The following is a 20,706-nucleotide window of genomic DNA, read 5'->3' as shown; positions in this document are numbered from 1 at the left end:
TATGTAGCAGAAGATGGCCTAATCAGCCATCATTGGGAAGAGAGGCCCCTTGGTCTTGTAAACTTTATATGACCCAGCACAGGGGAAGGCCAGGGCCGAGAAGTGTAAATAAAGAAAAATATCAAATTAAAAAAAAAGACCAATAAAATATCTGGATTATAGTTCTCTACTTTGGACATTTAAACATTTCCTTTTAAATAGATTAAATACAAATTTTTGGTAGGCTAAGATTCATAATTATTAAATTGACAGATTTTTATAAATTCATCACCATTTTATAAAGTCTAATGGAAGATAATTAAAATATGACTCAGTTCATTTTGCAAGATCAAGATTTTAGTCATATTTTGACATAAAATGAATGTGTTCTATTTGATAGTGCTGATTTGTGGTACTCTTTAGGATAACTAGGAACACCTATTACCAATGAAGCACAATGATTCATGAGAGGAAAAAGCATTGCATTTACATTTATAGTCATATTCTAGAAGACAATTTAAAAAATAAATTTTCACAGATAGCCAGGGAAAGCTTTCATACCATATGTTAAACAAGGTGTTGTTTACTTAATCCTAGAAGGAAGCTTTCATTATGAGCTCAGCCACCTATTACTTTCTTTAAAAAATGGCCTTGTACCTCAGACTACTCATGAGGAAAAAATTAAACCCAAATTGAAGACATTTTTAACAAAGTAACAGAGCAGTACTCATTAATTTCCACTGGGTTATAGAGGTGGAAAAACAGGAAACGGTATGGCAGTGGAGGGGACTGGGAGGGAAACGCAGAGAAGTAGGAGCATGAGAGCGAGGGATGGCTCTGATAAAAATGCACTGAACACACAGGAAGTGTTTAATACAATTTAAAATGAAATTACTGTATAAAAACCAAAAAAAATGAAAGGAAATGTTTTTAAATAGCTAAAAAAGGATTTAGGGATATCATAAAATATTGAGAAATTTCTCTCCTTAAATTATTACAGATGAAAAAATTAATTCTCAAATCCCATTCGTGAACTCCATATCCATATTTTACCTTATTTTCCACCCTCTCTCCATAAGAAACATTGCTAATATATAATTTCTGTATAGCCTTTCTGAGGATATACCTACAGTTTGAATGTTTACACTAATCATCAACATTAAAATTGGTATACATTAATAACCTGCTGTTTGAACTTCTTACAATACTGGTTTATGTGGTACTAGCATCTTTCATAAGATCATAGTTTCACTTATATCAATGATAAAATCGTAAAGAACTTTGTTTTTCGGCAACATTAATTCTATCAAAAGCAGTAAGATAAACAGAAGAAAACCATATGGTTAGATTGTTAGCATTATGCCTAGTCTATCCTTTACCTAAAACCAATCTATGTGCTAAAATAGTTTTTCTTCTTATAACATGACACAGTGAAAATTGGACTAGAACAGAAGTTAAAAGATCCATGATGTGTTTCTAGCATCAGTTATCTCTATGACACTGGGGCCAGTTATTTAAACATTTGGCCTCACTATTATGTCAGAGAAAATAAGAATTTTAGCCTATCCTATAATTCTCAAAGAAATCTTACAGAGATCTGAAGATACATTATAAGGGAATGATATTGTTAGTATTTTAAGGCTCCTGTAATTTTGTATGGCCCTAATAATATGCTCGTCTCTACCTTCACATTGCTTTAGGGATGAAAAAGGAAACCTTCCTTGCGAAGACCTCAGAGGACATATGGTGGGCAAGCCAGTTCATAAGGGATCTGAATCCCCAAATTCATTTCTGGACCAGGAATATCGAAAGAGGTTCAACATTGTTGAAGAAGATACTGTCTTGTATTGCTATGAATATGAAAAGGGGCGATCAAGTAGTCAAGGAAGACGGGAAAGCACACCAACCTATGGTGAGCGTTCTTCTCTTATGTTCTATAAAAGCTGTATCTGCCATGAGTTTCTCAATTACCTTTCATAGACGTTCAGTTGTGAAACTACTTGATTGCTCTTGAGTATTTCAAATTCATCAGTGACTCTTGTGTACTTCTGAGTAGACTAGCAACAAGACATGATACTAGAAATTATTCTAGATTTTCTAAAGAATAGGTAACACTTTAACTCAATGACATGTGAAATATTACAATCATGTGTATATCTTCTATGACAGAGGACAAAAATAAAATAATTCAAGAGTTTTATATAAGTATATAAATACTCATAATTAACATGACTTCTTTGAAATGAGATCATTTTCTTAATTCCCAAGGATTTGTAAAGACTCTTTTAGGTGGGCATTTCTGGGAAAAATATATATAAGGCTTTATATTCTTTGAAGAAGTTGTACAACTGATCTTATGTTTGAGTAGAAGAAATTTTTACCTAGAAAGGACTAAGCTTATTTAGGTCATAGATGAACATTGAGTTGCTTTGTTAGGATTTTTTTTAATTGTTGACTCATGTATAACCAAGAAGTTAACGTAATCACAAATGATTGAAACTGATATGCTATATCTCTAATATTTGCATGTGAAGGTACTTAAAATGTAAAATGAATAGATTTAATTGGAAGACTCTGTTTTTCCCTGTCCAGTTTCAGAGTAAAGAGTGAGAAGCACATACTTTGGGAAAGACAAGATTATTCCATGAATGTTTCAGCATGGCTTCATCCTCTGTTCCCAAAACAGCAGTCATTTCTTCTTACACATGCTTAATTTTCTTATAGTTATTTGGCACAATTATATATGTTAAGTTTTATCAAAACTTAACATAAAGATTAGAAAGCAAGGTGGGCAAGGTAGCTCCACAGATAAAAGTGCATGCTGTATAATCCTGGAGCCCTGGAGCCCATTGAAGTAGGAAAAACAAATCCCAGAAGCTAGCCTCTGGCATCCACACATGTAACACACATGTACACACACGTACACACACATGCACAAATACTGATGATTATAAAAAATAAAAGAGCCTGAGCACTTAGCTTCATTTGTGTTCATCTTAGCACATATGCTTCTTTATCTTAAGTATTTCATTTTTAACATAACATCTTAATGACACTGTTATGGTTGCACTTATTTTGAGCTGTCACACACCGTAGACATTGGAACCTTTTTGGGGCGGTGGGTTCTGTTTTATTTTAACCCTGAGGTATAGACGTGCATTGTCTTTGTTATCCCTCTTTATCCAGACCCATGAGATAACATAAAAGTTTTATGTATTTCACAAGTAAATATTGACCAGAAGTTGTTAGATAGGCTGTTCAGTACATCTAATCTTATTTTCTCACATTCCTGGATTTATTTAAGGGGAAATTATCATTACCAAATATAGTCAAATATGAGTTCTTACTTCAATAGCTAAAACTTGTTACTCATTTCAGATTGCAGTTTAAAGAACCTGGGTCTGTCATTTTCCACAAAACACATCTTCCCCAATAAAATAAAATACCTTAACTTTAAAAAATTATATAATAGTCTATAGATTCCTGTTATTTATATGTAATAGCTGAGAAAAATAATGGTACATGTTTAAGCAAAAGAGAAAGAAAGTCAACAAAGTTTTTTTTTGCTGAACTTCAAAACTATAATTGTACTGTATATGATTTAATCTATATTTTCACTGTGGGTAATTATAGATAGTCCCATGGAGATTTTTCAGGTACAACATGAAGATTGCTCCAAGTAAATAATAGCTTAGTGCATTTCCTCTTTCAAAGCAAGATTTCAAGTGATGAAATGTACTTATCAGTTACAGAAAATTTATTTCCATGATTTTTCCCAAAACTAATTCATAGTTAATTGACTCGGCTAGTATTTGCTGTATACACATATAAAGTCACTCAGGCACTGGTGACATAAGGGGAATAAAACTGAAATTTTCCCTAAAAGGTAGGCATAACCCCAAGGTAAAAATCACATAAGATATCAAAGTTGTAGTAACTTCAGGTAAGTAGAAGAATGTATATAACATGTTAGCTGTGGAATTGGAGCCAGGGAAGTCTAGCAAACAAGCATTACATTTATATTTGATTTTAAATGTTAAACACTTATCCGGGATATCTAAGTGCCTGTCAGACCCAAACTCATGATACTTCTCAAAACCTGAGAACCTGAGGGTGTCTATAAATCTTTAAGCCAAAACCTCAAAGTTTCCAATATAGAGCACTTCATATTTTTCAACAAATAATGATAGTTAAACTTACTGGCTTTCGTATGGTACCTCAGATGTATTGTGTAAGTTGTTTATACTGAGAACATTCACTTTCATTCTTAGTCACAGATACTCTTATTTTCAAGTATGGAAATTAAGCCAGCAGTTAAGATTCTTAGACTGTAGGCTGAGTGGGATGGCGCCCACCTGAACTCCCAACAGCCAAGAGGTTGAGGCATGAGGACTGGGAGTTTCCATTCAGCCTGGCCTAAAGAAGGGGATGCGGGTAAGCCTAGGAAAACATTCTCTCAAATAAAACAAAACATCAGAAAATGTCACATGAACTTGGAGAATCTTTAGAGACCTAACACAGTTCATAGAACACAGATGTACTTTTGGTTGAATGTGTCTTACTGCATTTGTATCTTAAAGTATCATACATGTATATACGAAAATAGGGAGCTCACTTCATATCATATTGGTTACTTTTCTCCTTGCTGCAACAAAATATCTGAAAAAAGCACCCTGAGGAAGAAAGGGATTTTTTTTTTGGCTCACAGTTTGAGAGTGCAGTCTATCATGAAAGGAAATGCATGATGGTGGGAGCTTGAGGCAGCTGCTCACATTGCACCCGCAGTCAGGAGGTAGAGATTCATTCTGCTGCTCGGCTCCCTTTCTCCTTCTCCTTCAATCAGGTATCCTAGCCCAGGAAATGGTGCCACTACATTTAGGGTAGTTCTTCTCACCTCAATTAGTGTGATCTACAAAATTTCTTACTTAGGGCCCACAGGTTTGTCTCTTAGATAGTTATAGATCCTGTTAAATATACAGTATTAAACGCCACAGACAGCGATAATCAAGCATAGATTTAGAGACAGATATTTGAAATTTTTCTAGTTGTATGGTATAAAACATAATTACTTAGCCAAGGTCCACATCTTATATTATCTGCTCAGTCATTTTAAATGAATGAGTTAAAAATATAGGCATTCACATGAGCAACTGTACATATACGTAAGGATGGACAGGGGGCAGCTCATCTAAAAAATAATAATGCCTATGAGCTTTTATTTATATTAAATGCTGTTGTATTTATAAGGCATTCACCCAGTTAAGCCTCCCAACAACAGTGTGTAATTTATACAAATAAAATATCTATTTATACCTGAAAACACTGAAATACAGAGAGACTAAATTTGCCCAGCTACTAAGTAGTAGAGCTGAACTTCAGTATCCATGGATGTCTGTTGAACCTTAAAGTGGTGTTATTAAATGGTAATATTAATAATAATAAAAGTAATATTAAAGAGAAAAACTAATTTCAGGACATTGCATTAGTTCTTCCAAATATGTAAATTTTATTTCAAGCAAGCATAAATAGGTCTATGTCTTTGTTTATATGTTGTTTTATAACTACTCACATAAGAATCAACATTCATTTGCATAGGTAGAACTCTGACAGATTGTTTTAAAAGCTGGGATAGTCCCAAAGTGGGTTACAGCTCAAGGGGAGGCCTCACAGTCTAACACTATTACTGAGGCTATGGAGTGCTCACAAAAAGGGACCTATCATGAATGCCCTCTGGAAGACCCAACAAGCAGCTGAAAGAGTCAGATGCAGGTATTTGTACCCAACCAATGGACAGAGGCAGCTGACCCCTGTTGTTGAATTAGGGAAGGCTGAAAGAAGCTGAGGAGAAGGGTGATCCTGTAGGAGGACCAGCAGTCTCAATTAATCTGGACCTCCAAGATCTCTCAAACACTGGACCACCAAACAGACAGCATACACCCGTTGATATGAGGCCCCGACACACATACAGTAGAGGACATCCAGGTCTGTGTTCAGTCAGAAATGATGCACCTAACCCTCAAGAGACTGGAGGCCCCAGGGAGTTTAGAGGTCAGGTGGAGTGGGGGATGGGGACATCCACATGGAGACAGGGGGTGGGGTGGAGGAGGTGTGGGATGTGGAGCAGACAGAGGAAGGATGGGGCAGCGGGTGGGGCGGGGAATGGAATATGGAGTGTAAAAATAAATTAAAATGTAAATTAAATAAAATAAATGCTTGCTATATTGTAGGTAAGGAACAACTGCATGTTTTATCATTTTAAACCAGGATAAAATTTGTTTCACTCTTCTAGAATAAAAATAAAAGTAATTTGAGACTATTTGCAGGAATAAATACTATTTACAGAAACAACTTAGATTTGGGTTTACCATTATTCTCTGTGGCATCAGCCATATCCATGGATCTTGTCTATCATCTAACTGCCCCAGAATGACCCTGAAGTTACTACTTTATTCCTTAATTTTCTCATTTATTAAATGAAGATGATTTCTACTTCGTAGAGTTTTGCTGAGAGTTTAGTAACAATGTACTGTAAATTGCTTCAGTACCCAAAATATTGAATATTAATTTTCATTATTGTCATTACAAAAATGAAAATAAATTAAATCATTTCAAAAATTTGGTCTCATCTTCTCAGGCTTCAAATGCAAAGGTTCAATTTAGAGCAGTGCTTCTCTCCACCGCTTCCTTTATTAGTGCATTCCTTGCCTCTTCCTTTCCAGCACACCATTCCAGCACATTTTTATGCATAGAAATTCAGCTAAAATGTAGGCTGAATCCCCTTGTGGCTACAAGTTGTCAAATTTTGTAGGAAAAGCAGGAAAACAATTTAAAGTATCACAAGGACTGTATAAGTTGGGAAATGGAAATCCATTTGTTTTCTGCTTGATTGAAAATCCAGTAGCTCAACCAAAGCACACAAATAAATGCGTGGTATTTGGAACATTATTCTCTTAAGTATTGCTGGTAAATACTATGCAGTGAGTAAATTTTGTGTCTAGAATATTATACCTAGACATTCTGAAGCTGACTAATAAAAGAAAATCAAATACTTTATCCCCTTTATGCACCTAAACAGTGATTGGCTTTAATGTCCTATTTGCCATGATGAAGGGCAAACAAAGTTCTGTAGCTTTGAAATAAGAATGGTATTTGGATGTTTCCAAGTTTGTTAGCATACTAACAAATTACTTTTCATTTTGTCTTAAAAACTTATTCACTTTGAGGAAGTGAAATTATAATTAATAATATTTTTCAAACATTTCCCAAAAGTTTTAATATACTTACACATCTTTCATTTCTGAATAGATGCCTCCTCTCTTTTTTGTCACTTTTTATTATAAATAACTTTCTTAGCAAGTAAAATCCAGGTTTAATTCATTAGCTATCCTAGAGAGAAAAGAAAACATGGTACTATCCACAATATATACATATATATATATATATATATATATATATATATATATATATATATTCAAGTAAGAAGAGCTGCCCAAAGAAACAATCAGAGAATTTAATGAATCAGAAATATGAAATGTAAACTTTACTCAGATTATTACCCTTTTGTACTTTTGAAAATAATTTATAGATAACTGTATGTTGATTAGCTTCAGAAAATAGTTTTTGACATCAAGCTAATGGTGATAAGGCACTGTGTAACTAAAGGGAGAGCAGTTCAGCAATATTATTATTATTATTATTATTATTAATGTGAAAATTAGAGTAATCATCTTGGGAAGGCTCTCTTTCCCAATTTGTACAATTTTATTGTTAAAATAGAAAAGCATTAGTTTTCAGGTCAGATGAACTTGAATTTGGTGTCACAGCTTGGCTTTTAACACTTGAGCTTAATTGAGACTAAACTTATAAGTCAGGGTTTTGTCTGGAAAAAAATGGAGTAACAATCTATTACTACTGTAACCATAAAGACTATACATGATAATATATATCATCACTTAGCACAATATTTACCACATAGGATGTTCTTAAGAAATGGTATTGTAATGGCATAGTAAGTGGTTGCTACTCATGAATCAAATGAGACAAAGAATTTCAACTACTTATAAATCATATTAGCATTTAATTCCCTTCCTTTCACAGGACCTAGTAAAGGATTAAAAGAGTAAAATTAGATATTCATGTTTGGCCTCTCTAGTAAAGCAGTAACTGCCTATTTAAGTATAACAATTAAAATATAAGCATAACATTTTAGTTAATTTGGGTGCAGTATTGTTAATGAAAAAGGAAGAACATGCAAACTGCTAATAATACCTCAAACTGTGTTTATCCAGCTCTTAAAATCCACTGTAGAAAACATCAGGTTGGATTCTGGGTCAGTTACAGAAATCCAAAAATGACTTGGCATTTACACCTTCTTAAAGTTTTAGACAAGTTGCTACAAAACTAAAGGATAAAATAATGTGAAAAATAAATGTGTTGTAAACTCCTAAATAAATCAACCCTTGGAAGAAAGGTTTATGCTGAACGAATTCAAGGAAACAGTTAATAGAGAAAACAGTAAAGGAAAGGAAACTTTTTTTATTAGGTATTTTCTTTATTTACATTTCAAATGCTATCCCGAAAGTTCCCTATACCCTCCCCGCCCTGCCCCTGCTCCCCTACCCACCCACCCCCACTTCTTGGCCCTGGCATTCCCCTGTGCTGGGTCATATAAAGTTTACAAGACCAAGGGGCCTCTCTTCCCAATGATGGCCGATTAGGCCATCTTCTGCTAGATATGCAGCTAGAGACGCAAGCTCAGGGGGTACTGGTTAGTTCATACTGTTTCACCTACAGGTTTGCAGCCCCCTAAAACACCTTGGGTACTTTCTCTAGCTCCTCCATTGGGGGCCCTGTGTTCTATCCAATAGTTGACTGTGAGCATCCACTTCTGTGTTTGCCAGGCACTGGCATAGCCTCATAAGAGGCCGCTATATCAGGGTCCCTTCAGCAGAATCTTGCTGGCATGTGCATTAGTATCTGGGTTTGGTGGCTGATGATGGGCTATCCAGAGACTACCCAAAATTTAGAGCTAAGATGAAAGGATGGATTATCCAGAGACTACCCCATCCGGGAATCCATCCCATCATCAGCCACCAAACCCAGATACTATTGCACATGCCAGGAAAGGAAACTTTTGATAAGGCTATGGAGTATTAGTGTATAGAGAAGACGTAAAGATGGCTATGTCAAATTGAATGTTTAGATCACTTATGAGAAGAACAAAAAAACCTTCACATGACTTCTTCAATGGAATGGTGTGGTGCAGATGAAATAGTGCTCTCTAGTACAGACAGAATGGGGAAACTGAATAGGAAGTTACTTCAGAATTCTCATGTGGAGACAGTCCTTCTAATTAGAGGACATTTGTCATTTTCTTGGATATTTTTATGGGATTGCAATAATGGCAGAGTAAAGAGTAAAGGATGCAGGGTATTAGTGGCACCAAGTGTGTCAGGTAGAAGATAAGATTGCTACTCTGCATTTTGCAATGCACTGAAAGTGTCCAAATGTAAAGAATGTCCAGAATTCTGTTGTTGAGAAGCCCTGACTATCCTGAGAACCAATTTACAGAGACAGATATTGGAAGAATCAGGTGGAGACCTCATATAATACAGAGATGGTTGTCTTGTTTTTTAACTAAAAGAACCTAGGAAATTATCACTCTAGAATATATATCTATATTTCTTCATTATTAGTATATTCTCTGAGCAAAAGTGTTATGAGATTGTGACTGTCTGTAATTATCTAGTCTGCCCCACAATTAAACAAATAAACTATAACATCCTCTGGAGCAAGATGTGATACATTATTTCCCTGGTTGAAATTAGAATACATTTTCTCTTTTATTGAACATGTAGCAAGTAACATATGTAAACAGATAAATAGAGCTGTTAGTGTTAGCTTAAAAATCATAACGTGAATTAAGTAATCTAACATTGTCTTATTTTCTTCAGATCTCTGGTTTTGAAAGTCCGTTAAGGAAAAGTTAGGTGATTTTATAAGTCTATGGTATCTACGGATTTTATACTCCGCTTGTAGATAAATGCAAACAGCATTGAATGTGTGTTGCATTTGGACTATAGCCAGTGTTTCTGCAGTGTATTTGTACATCAAATCTTTCTTTTGGGGGTCACAAAATATGTATCACTTTCCAGTTTAACAAACACCTTATAGAATACATTTGCAAAGTACTGAAAGACTTGTAATTTGGCTCAAATGCCCCAAATCTTTGGTATCAATGATAAAAATTTTGTTGTATTTTAAGATTCAAACAGTCCTGGGAGCAAAAAATAAAAATAAATGAATAAATAAAAATTAAAAAGCCTGAAAGACAAAAAAAATCCAAACAGAAAAGTTGCTGTCTGCCCCAGTTAACTTGTTAGATGTCTTTATTAATTTTTATTTTGCAGAAAAAACAGATAAAATCTATTTATAGAATAAATTGTATTTGTGAAAAAATGCCAAATCAAAGTAATAAAAACTAAGTAGAAAGATCAATGCACTGCATTCTTTAATCTATACTTGCAGAGTTACTGATTTCATTGCACAATGATTTATTTTAGAGACTATAGAAGAAATAGATCATAGGAAAGAAAATATTGAGTGTTGTATTCAATATTTTTCAAGAGTGGGGGGATAGAAGTCATATTCTGGTCATGTAGTGACTCTTAAGAACATTAGTGCAAATAATAAAAACAATGATCGACAAATTGAAAGTGTCAATGTGATAACCTATCTTTGTTTTATGGGTAACATGCCCTGTAATGTCAGTATATTCACCACTGTTCTAAGACAAAGCACAGAGCTTCATTCACAATTTATGCTCCAGTGCTCCAATTCTTTAACTCTTCATCTAACCTTCACGATATTTTTAAGAGTTGTAGATTCACTGTAAAGACACTTAAAACAAAAACTACAGAAATCACATGTTAAATTGTTTTAGAGGAAACAAGCTCGATTTCTCTTTTCATTTGTGGTGTCTAATTATCTGTCACTGAAGCATCTTTGGGGGTGGAGGAAGCACTGGAACAAGAACGGGAGACTGTTGAGTCAGGACTACTACTATCTGCAAAATCCTAAGCCAGTGTCAGAAAGTTGGTCAGGTTTTCACCTAACCTTTTCACTAACTTCAAGAGTATGATTCCATAGAGATGAATTTAACAAAGAAGTTATAAAATTGTTATAGGAGGCCATTAGTATTTAAATGTGAATCTTAAATTGATAATCATTTTACTTTTCATGAGGACATGTAAATACCTTCTAGATATTGGTAGGGTTTTCAACATATTGTTCCACTAAGATTTTTAATTGCTGTAATTTGCAGTTAACTTAAGGCATTTAAACAAATGATATGTGCATTTAAACAAATAATGTTGCATGCCCATATCATCTTTCTTGATCAGGTCTGTATTAAGCTGAGTGTAGTAAGAGGCAAATTTTGTTTTATGCCCTCCATAGTATTGAAAGGATGGCCCAGAATTCTTCTATCTATCCTAATACTTCCTCATTCTTTCCACAATTCTTGTGGGATTGCCACTGGACAGCAGCAAAATTTAAAATAAGAAATACTGACTTCACTAAAATTCGTGTAAATATATGGCAAACTCATTAATTACATACCCACACATGAATATATATATATATATATATAATAAAAAAGTAATTTGATTTAAAAAGTTATCCTTGTGATCAAGCATTAAAATGAGAGTTAACCCTGTGTTCTGCACTTACATCACTCAATTAAAGTATAGATGATTTTTGTAAAGCAAGATTAAACACAAACACAATGTAACCTATTTTTAGAAAAGATTTCAGTTGTTTTTGGTTTCTCAGTAGGGAAACTGTAAAGTATAAATCTACTAACAAATTCAGCTTACATTGACTTTTTGTTGTTTATATGTATTATTTTATAAACCATTCTTTAAAAAACCACAGCCCATTGAAATATTTACAAGTCAATTTTTCTAACGGTCTTTTACCTAAAAACAAAAACTTTAAATGTAATACTAAAGAGAAAGTGCTCACTCATTTTTATTTTATTAGATCCTGATATACTTCCATTCTCCTTCAAAAATTTACTGACTTTACATTTAATTCAGTTTTACTTGGTCTTTGACTGTGTGCCTCTCTACCTTAAATAACCCCAGGATGTTTTCCTACAGATGCAGTCAACCATCTGAAAGTAATTTTTCTGTCTGGTATGTGATGAGTTTGATGGGTTTCTATAGCAAACTTATAGCTCAAGCATTCTTATTGTACTCATTTTCATCAAAATATTGGCTGAAATATTTAGAACAGATGCATACATATGTAACTTTCAGCCTCTAGAGAAAACTTTCTGTGAGCGTTAAGAAGTATGTCAAACTTTTGAAGACTTTCCCTGCCGTTTTCTTAACCTTTGCCGACTGTGAAAGGACTATTGCTACACAGGTGCTATTTATTATGCTGAAACATAATGAGTTTGGCATGGAGGGCAGGAAGGGGGAATGAGAAAACTGGAAATGAAACCGCTCACTAGTGTTTCAACAGATTGCTACTTATGGAAACTTGTTAGAAGATAAATCAGAAAATAGGACTTGTAGTTCTGACTTGACTTACAAGCAGTTTTGCAAAGCTCATTTTGGCTTCTTCTTTTTTTTCTCATAATGAAGCCATTAGGAGCACATTTTGCACTTCCAGAGGACCTGAGTTCTGTTTCCAGCATCAATGTAGAATACTCACTGACACCTGTATCTCAAAGTCCAGGAAATTCAAAGCTGTCTTCCCACCTCCCTGGGTACCCACACATATATGCACATGGCAGACTCTCACAGAAATAAAGAAATAAAAATGTTTTTAAATTGTTTCAAATGAAGTTGGAAGGTCAGTGTGACACACTAATTTGGATGAATAGAAAAGACAGGAAGGGGAATAAAACTATGGAAATACAAAACTAAGGTGTCGTTTGGAGTTTCGGTGGTGCAGTGCATGGAGAAAACCCTAGCTATTTTTTCATTTGTTTTACTTTTTGGTGAGTTTTTTTGGTTTTGGGGTTGTTGTTGTTGTTGCTGTTATCCCCTTAGCCCCACCCCACCTGACCTCTAAACTCCCTGGGGCCTCCAGTCCCTTGAGGGTTAGGTGCATCACCTCTGAATGAACCCAGACCTTGCAGTCCTCTACTATATGTGTGTTGGGAGGCCTCATATCAGCTAGTGTATGCTGCCTGGTTGGTGGTCCAGTGTTTGAGAGAACTCAGGGTCCAGGTTAGTTGAAACTACTGGTCTTCCTACAGGATCACCCTCCTCCTCAGCTTCTCTCAGCATTCCCTAATTCAACCACAGAGGTCAGCAGCTTCTCTTCATTGGTTGGGTGCAAATATCTGCACCTGACTCTTTCAGCTGCTTGGTGGGTCTTTCAGAGTGCAGTCATGATAGGTTCCTTTTTGTGAGCTCTCCATAGCCTCAGTAATAGTGTCAGGTCCTTGGAGCCTCCCCCTTGAGCTGGATCCCACTTTAGGCCTGTCGCTGGCCCTTCTTTTCCTCAGGCTGCTCTCTATTTCCATCCCTGTAGTTCTTTCAGACAGGAACAATTATGGGTCAGAGTTGTGACTGTGGGATGGCAACTTCATCCCTCACTTGATGCCCTGTCTTTCTGCTGGAGGTGGACTCTACACTATAGGGCATTTCATCTACAGTCTCTCCCTTTGAGTCCTGAGAGTCTCTCACCTCCCAGGTCTCTGGCACATTCTGGAGAGCTTTCCAGTTTCAACCTCCTACCTCCCGAGGTTGCCGGTTTCCATTCTTTCTGCTGACCCTCAGGGCTTCAGTCCTTTCCCACCACCCAATACTCGATGATGTTCCCCTCTCCCTCCCAGGTTCCTCTCTCCCCTTGTGGTTGCTTTCTTCTCCCTCCCAAGTGGGACTGAGGCATCCTCACTTGGGCCCTTCAGCTTGTTGACATTTTTGAGTTCTGTGGACTTGCTAATATCCACTTATTAGTGAGTACATACCATTCATGTCCATCTGAGTCTGAGTTACCTCACCCAGGATGAAATTTTCTAGTTCCATCTATTTGCCTGCAAAACTCAGGATATCCTCGTTCTTAATAGCTGAGTAATATTCCATTGTGTAAATGAACCACATTTTCTGTATCCATTCTTCTGTTGTGGGACACCTGAGTTGTTTGCAGCTTCTGGCTATCACAAATAAGGCCTCTATGATCATAGTGGAACATGTGCCCCTGTGGCATAGTGGGGCATCTATTGGGTATATACCCAAGAGTGATATAGCTGGGTCTTCAGGTAGGTCTATTTCCAATTTTCTGAGGAACCTCCAGATTGATTTCCAGAGTGGTTGTACCAGTTTACAATTCCACCAGCAATGAAGGAGTGTTCCTCTTTCTCCACATCCTTACCAACATGTGTTGTCACCTGAGCTTTTGATCTTAGCCATTCTGATTGGTGTAAGGTGGAATCTCAAGGTCATTTCGAATTGCATTTCTCCAATCACTACGGACTTTGAATATTTATTTAGGTGCTTCTCAGCCATTCAAGATTTCTCTGCTGTGAATTCTTAGTTAGTTTCTGGACCCCATTTTTGATTGGGTTGTTTGGTTTGTTAGTGGTTAGCTTCTTGAGTTCTTTATATATTTTGGATATTAGCCCTCTATCAGATGTAGGGGTAGTGAAGATATTTTTCCCAATCTGTATGTTGCCAATTTGTCTTATTGACTATGTATGTTCTTTGCCTTACAGAAGCTTTCCAGATTCATGAGGTCCCATTTATCAATTCTTGATCTTAGAGCATGAGCCATTGGAGTTCTATTTAGGAAATTTCCCCCTGGCCAATGAGTTCAAGGCTCTCTCACTTTCTCTTCTATTAGATTCAGTGTATCTTGTTTTATGTTGAGGGCCTTGATCCACTTGAACTTGAGTTTTGTGCAAGGTGACAAATATGGGTCTATTTTCATTTTTCTACATACAAACAGCCAGTTAGACCAGAACCATTTATTAAAGATGCTTTCTTTTTTCATTACTATGATGATTCCAGTCAGAAAACTCCAGATATGCAACAAATATAAACACTTAAATAACAAAACATTGCTTAGACTATAAGGCATTAGCATGGAATTATTACAAGGCTCCTGGATAACATTTCAAAATGAACTCTAGAGGTAACAGATGCCTTCAGCTTTCAGAAACAAAATTTTACTCTAAGAGGAAATACATAACTTACCTTGAACTGTTTCTGTTTTTTTTTTTTTTTAATTTCCCGTCGTGATTTGCACATCAGTCTGACCCTTCTCACCTCCTGTCAGTTTTGTGTGAGGAATCCACACTTGTTCCCAGCTTCTGGGAATGGTTAGCTCTGTACTCACCTTTATTCAGTATTATTCATTTTTATTTCAGTAAGAATAAACTTTCAGACTGACTAAAAATCTGAGGCATGCATTGTACCCACTGAAGTATTGGTTGTCAACTGGAGTAAAATACTAGTAAAAATGTAGTAAAACTCCAATAAATATTTGGTATTTTTTAAAGGAAAGAAAAAAGATTTCTCTCTTCTTGCACTGGGTCTGGTGGCACATGCCTTTATTGCTAGCACTCCATAGGCAGAGGCAGACAGATGTTATTTATATGAGTTCTAGGCCAACCTGGTCTTCAAAGGGAATCACAGGATAGCCAGAGCTGCACACAGAAACCCTGTCTCAAAAAATAAAACACAAACAAACAAAAATTTTTTTTCTTCTCAAATATGTCTGTCTAGGTTTGTGTCAAGTTTACAAAACCCAGCCAACACATATGATTTTCTCCAAAAACAAAAATAAATAAATTATTTTTTCTGAGCATTTTTCTAAGTCACTGTAATTTTCCTTAAATTCTGGGTTAACAATGTACAGTTAAATGATGACTCCCAGAAAAATCAGCATTAAAAAGTCATATATAGCTTTGTTCCTATATCAGTGACTTAATTCTGTTTGAATCGTAGCTATTAACAAAATTCAATGAATAGTTATGTATTTCTGTGCAATCTGCTTGTCTTGTGCAGATGCTCTGCTCCAGGCAACTAATGATTTTTAAAACCACCAAACAAGTTTGTAGTTATCAAATGACTGTTTATTTGATAGATGAATAATTATTATTAATTAGGCTTTTATTTTTCAAAAGATTTTCCTGGTGATATGCAAAGGTGCTGTTAGCTGCTTTAGTTTTGATGAGCATGCTAACATGGAATTTATGTTTAAAACTAAACTCTAAAAGAATTACTTGTGGGTATTTTGAAAATATAGCACTTATAAAATCAGAAGTTTGGGGAACCGATTCATAAAGCAATGTAATAGAAATTTTTCAGAGACTATTCCTCACATGTTTACACCAACCATGGTGGGCAGAATACATTAAATTGCATCATCTCATTCATTCTTTCTGTGAAAAAGAGGAGAGATAAGTTACATAAGAATGTTACAATCATAAATCACCATTTATAAAGGCAGTTGCACACCTTGGAAAGAAGTCATTAAATCATAACATGTTACATCATTAATAATTTTATCATGTGTAGTTTATTCTCAGACTTTAAAATAGCCTAGTAAAATATAGTAAATAAATTATATCTGTGCAGATAATTAGGAAGTACAAGTTTGGTATATTTTCCTTAAGAGTAGAATTAAAATCTCCCACAAAATTTTGTAATATTTTGACCAACACATTTAAAAAGACATGAAAGAAAAAAGGGTGGCTTCTAGGGATGCAGAAGCAAATATGATCTGAATATATGATCTGCCTGTATAAAGATATAATGAAAAATGTTCACAACTGATATTCAAATGCCTTGATGTGAATGCTGATATTAGGCATTGAGCAGGTGGGTTTCCTTAGGCACATTGCTTAACAGTTTCCTCCTACTAAAAGCATTAATTCTCATAAGCATAAGGGTTTAATGATCCAATAGTAATCAAATTCCAGGAAATTCTCTGGCCTCCAGATAGTGCTTTTATAGGTACTTTTATTGTGGTGGTTATTGTGCCATTCTTATGATCTAGGCTTTGCAGATTTCCAGTTTTCATTAATCCAGAATTTATTAAAATGCTACCATTTGCTGTATACCAGACGTATATTTTTAAAAGCTTGGATTATTTGGTTTTCGTTGACTATTCTGTGCTTTGGGAAATTTAAGTTGAACAAAATAATTGATTACTTCTTTACCAGAGTGTTACTTAAAGTCTTTGCTATGGCTGCTGCTCGCTAAATGATGTTTAGTGAGAATAGTCCGAAAGATATTGGCCAAAGAAGAGGATACTTGAGTCTATAAACAAGACATGCTTATTATATCAAAAACTATGCACAAGTAGATTTAAGGCCCCATATTGCTGCGGCATGGTAGTATTCAAATGTATGATGATATCAATTAGAAAAAAAATTAAGTTCGTTTGTGATAGTATACCATGAAACAGTAGTTTAAAATCCTGATAATAAGGTTAAATGCAAGGGACTGTCACCTTAGAAGGGACTAGCAAGAGAAAGATTCATAGGCATTAGGGAATAAGACTGAAATCCGTTAATAAAATGAAAAAAAAATGAAAACTGAATTTTGGTAAAATTTTATATACCTTTCTATCCAGGACTCTAAGGAGAGCAAACATGGGCTACTCTTTATTATCTAGAATAAGTACCTTAAACTAGTATTATCTGGAGAGTTCTCAGAGGCAGTTTCACCTTCTGGCTCAAAACACACATTTTCTTCATCCACACATGCCAACCATAACGTTGCATATGAGAGTGTGTTTTGCATACTGTAACTGAAAATCAGTTTAAGTATAAGGCTACCTGGGGAAGAAAAACAATGTGATGTGAACTTTGTTCTCTGTGTTTAGGCAAGCTACGACCTATATCTATGCCAGTCGAATATAATTGGGTGGGGGACTATGAAGATCCAAATAAGATGAAGAGAGATAGTAGAAGAGGTAAGTGTTCTAGAATTTCAGTGTAGGATGGGTTATTTGAACAATAAGCAAATATAAATGTTCTTTAAATAGATTATTATGGCTTCAGCAGAAACTTACTCCATCATTAACTGACAGTACAAATAAATGAAGTCAGTTCAACAGTTGACTCTTGACCCTTTAGTAATAGGTATCTTATATGTATGCCTTCTAAGAGATTCTGGGCAGATAATTACACAGAGAAAGATTAATATATGTTTATAAATCGAAAGTTAATATTTTGAAAACAAGGTCAGAAGTGTGAAACTGCATAAAAGAATTCATTTCAATTCAGTAAATAAAAAACAGTTTTGTTATCAATCCCAATTAATCTGCAATGAAACTTACTCCTTTGTGAAACCTCGTACGATGAAATCTCATAACAAGCATTGATGCACATAGGGGGAAAGCAGATGTATAATGGAAACTGGACCAGTGACTCTTAACAACAACCATAGAGAAGTGGAGGGGAAGGGTGCTTTGTATTTTCTCTATTCTATTTGCTGTGTTCACTGTTCTTCTCTTACATGGGACTGGGCTACTTTTGAAGTACCTACCCAAAGTAAGTGAAATCTTCATGACTTAGTAGACTTTAACCAAGTGTGGCTATGGTGAGCCCAGCTGTTGATGCTGCTACTTACACTTGCAGGAGAGAGCCATAAATTGTAGATGGATAACCAAACCGAAATTGTTCCTTTACACTAAGCTTCCTTTATGGTATGGTTGACCCGTTTACTTATCATTTCTACCCAGTGAACTATAAAACATCCACAGATCACATAGGCAAGCAAGCTAAATGTCTACTTCATTAGTCTTCTTAACATATGTTTTGTGGAGTGAGCATTTCCAAAATGTTGAGAAGTTCAAGAACACTTTCAGTTTTCTTTACATGTATGTATTAACTCCATATCAAAGTTTAGTATCTAATCTTATTATAGTTTAATTGAATAAATCAAGAAAAAATTAAAATGTTTATCATACACCATCTCTAAGTTATTCTTTGGGACTTCTAATAATAGTGACAGCATGGGGGAAATTCGTATATTAACTACTAAAAGCTGACTACTAATTTAAGGAAAGAATCTATGAACTAAGTTTATAACATGGACTTCAACTTATCCAAGAATGCTACCTAAAATGTTGGAGGCTATGCTTTGTCATTAAGGTTTAGGAAAATCTTTCTGGGAAACTTGCTTCAAACTGTAAGGTACATCCATTCAAATTTAAGTTCTACAGGTGATTTTTATGTCAAATCTTCAGAGTGAAAACCAGAAGAAATAACCCAAAAATATGCCGTATTGTCTTGTTCCAAATAATTAAGTCCTACTGTATTGTTACTACATATTTTGTAAGTTAAAGTACTGAAATGAAATCTTATAGCACAACTTGGAAAGAATGGTACATTTCAAATATTTGCATATTTATATCAGTATATTTCTCTTTTTATGTAGAAAACTCTCTACTTCGATACATGAGCAATGAAAAAATTGCTCAAGAAGAATACATGTTTCAGAGAAACAGCAAAAAAGACACAGGGAAGAAGTCAAAAAAGAAGGGTGATAAGAGGAATAGCCCAACTCACTACTCATTGCTACCTAGTTTGCAAATGGATGCATTGAGACAAGACATCATGGGCACCCCAGTGCCAGAAACCACACTGTACCATGTAAGTACACTCCAAAAGTCTTTAAATTAATTTACTTCCTTGGAAGGCAAATTACTTTAGTTCATATAATCCAGATTTTTATAAAAGATTCTAACATTAGAAATTAGCAACTGAAATAAAATTATTGAGGGTTGATTTGTTTTACAGCTCATTTGATCAAAATATTCATATTTAATAGGAACCTCTATTTTATTGAAATAACTTAATAGGCACAATAGTGACAGAAAACAGTAATTAGGTAATTACTCATTTGTATATTAATACACAGTGCTTGGGCAGCTTTAGAAATCAGCGTTAGAAATAGAATGTTTAGTATTTCATGACTCTTCCTTAAAAGGAGCATCCACTATGTGCTAGTAAAACTGGGAAGACAAAGAACAGCATTGGGGCTGGGGACATGATTCAGTTGGAAACATGTTTGCTGCACAAGTGTGAGGACCAAGTTTGCATTCCCAGCCCATAGGAAAAAGTTAGGCCTAGTGCTGCTTGCCTATATTCCTAGTGTTGGGGAGGAAGACACAAGAGGATACTCAGAAGTCACTAGTCAGCTAGCCCAACTGAATCGGTTGTTCCATGTATACTGGGTGACCTTGCAAAAGTAAGGTGAAGGGGCTAAAAACATATCTCCATGTTCAGGAGCACTGACTGCTCTTCTAGAAAATGAGGCATAAATTCCTAGTACCCACATGGAGACTGACAGCCTTCTGCAATTCCAGTTCCAGGGATTTCAATACTCTTTTCTTGCCTCTGCAGGCACCAAGCACATACATGGCACATAAACATCAGTGCCCACAAAACACCATCCACATTGAATGAATGACTGAACGTTTTAAATTAAGGAGGATGGAGACTAGAAGAAGAAAATATCTGAAGTCAACCTTTGGCTTTGACATGTACATATGCACACACACACACACACACACACACACACACACATACACACACATTCATATATAAAAGCACAGCATTGTATACTAAGATTTCCAATTTAATTTAAGTTATATATGGGAGGATGCAAAAAGTATAGAAACAAGAGGAAAAGTAGCCTTCTACTTCAAGGTGACTTAAGAAAAACCTTCATCATGGGCAGTGGCTGAACCAAG

General features: G+C 35.3%; 1 protein-coding gene across 7 annotated transcripts in view; it reads left to right on the top strand.

The window, feature by feature from the left end:
* The window catches only part of Cnksr2 (connector enhancer of kinase suppressor of Ras 2), a 230,361-nt gene that overhangs the window by 137,509 nt on the left and 72,146 nt on the right, over positions 1 to 20,706 (top strand). For 4 of the 7 annotated variants that reach the window (XM_021187764.2, XM_021187762.2, XM_029534593.1 and 1 more), the window contains 3 exons: positions 1,680 to 1,891; positions 17,830 to 17,919; positions 19,389 to 19,603. In XM_021187764.2, coding sequence (XP_021043423.1) covers positions 1,680 to 1,891; positions 17,830 to 17,919; positions 19,389 to 19,603 — 517 coding nt within the window. The remainder of the gene's footprint in view (positions 1 to 1,679; positions 1,892 to 17,829; positions 17,920 to 19,388; positions 19,604 to 20,706) is intronic. The other 3 variants (XM_021187765.2, XM_021187763.2, XM_029534592.1) reach the window with 1 other exon arrangement.

This window comes from Mus pahari, chromosome X, assembly GCF_900095145.1.
Source record: "Mus pahari chromosome X, PAHARI_EIJ_v1.1, whole genome shotgun sequence".
Taxonomy (NCBI): domain Eukaryota; kingdom Metazoa; phylum Chordata; class Mammalia; order Rodentia; family Muridae; genus Mus; species Mus pahari.
The sequence above is the reverse complement of the archived record's forward strand: the minus strand, read 5'-3'. Positions and strand labels throughout refer to the sequence as shown.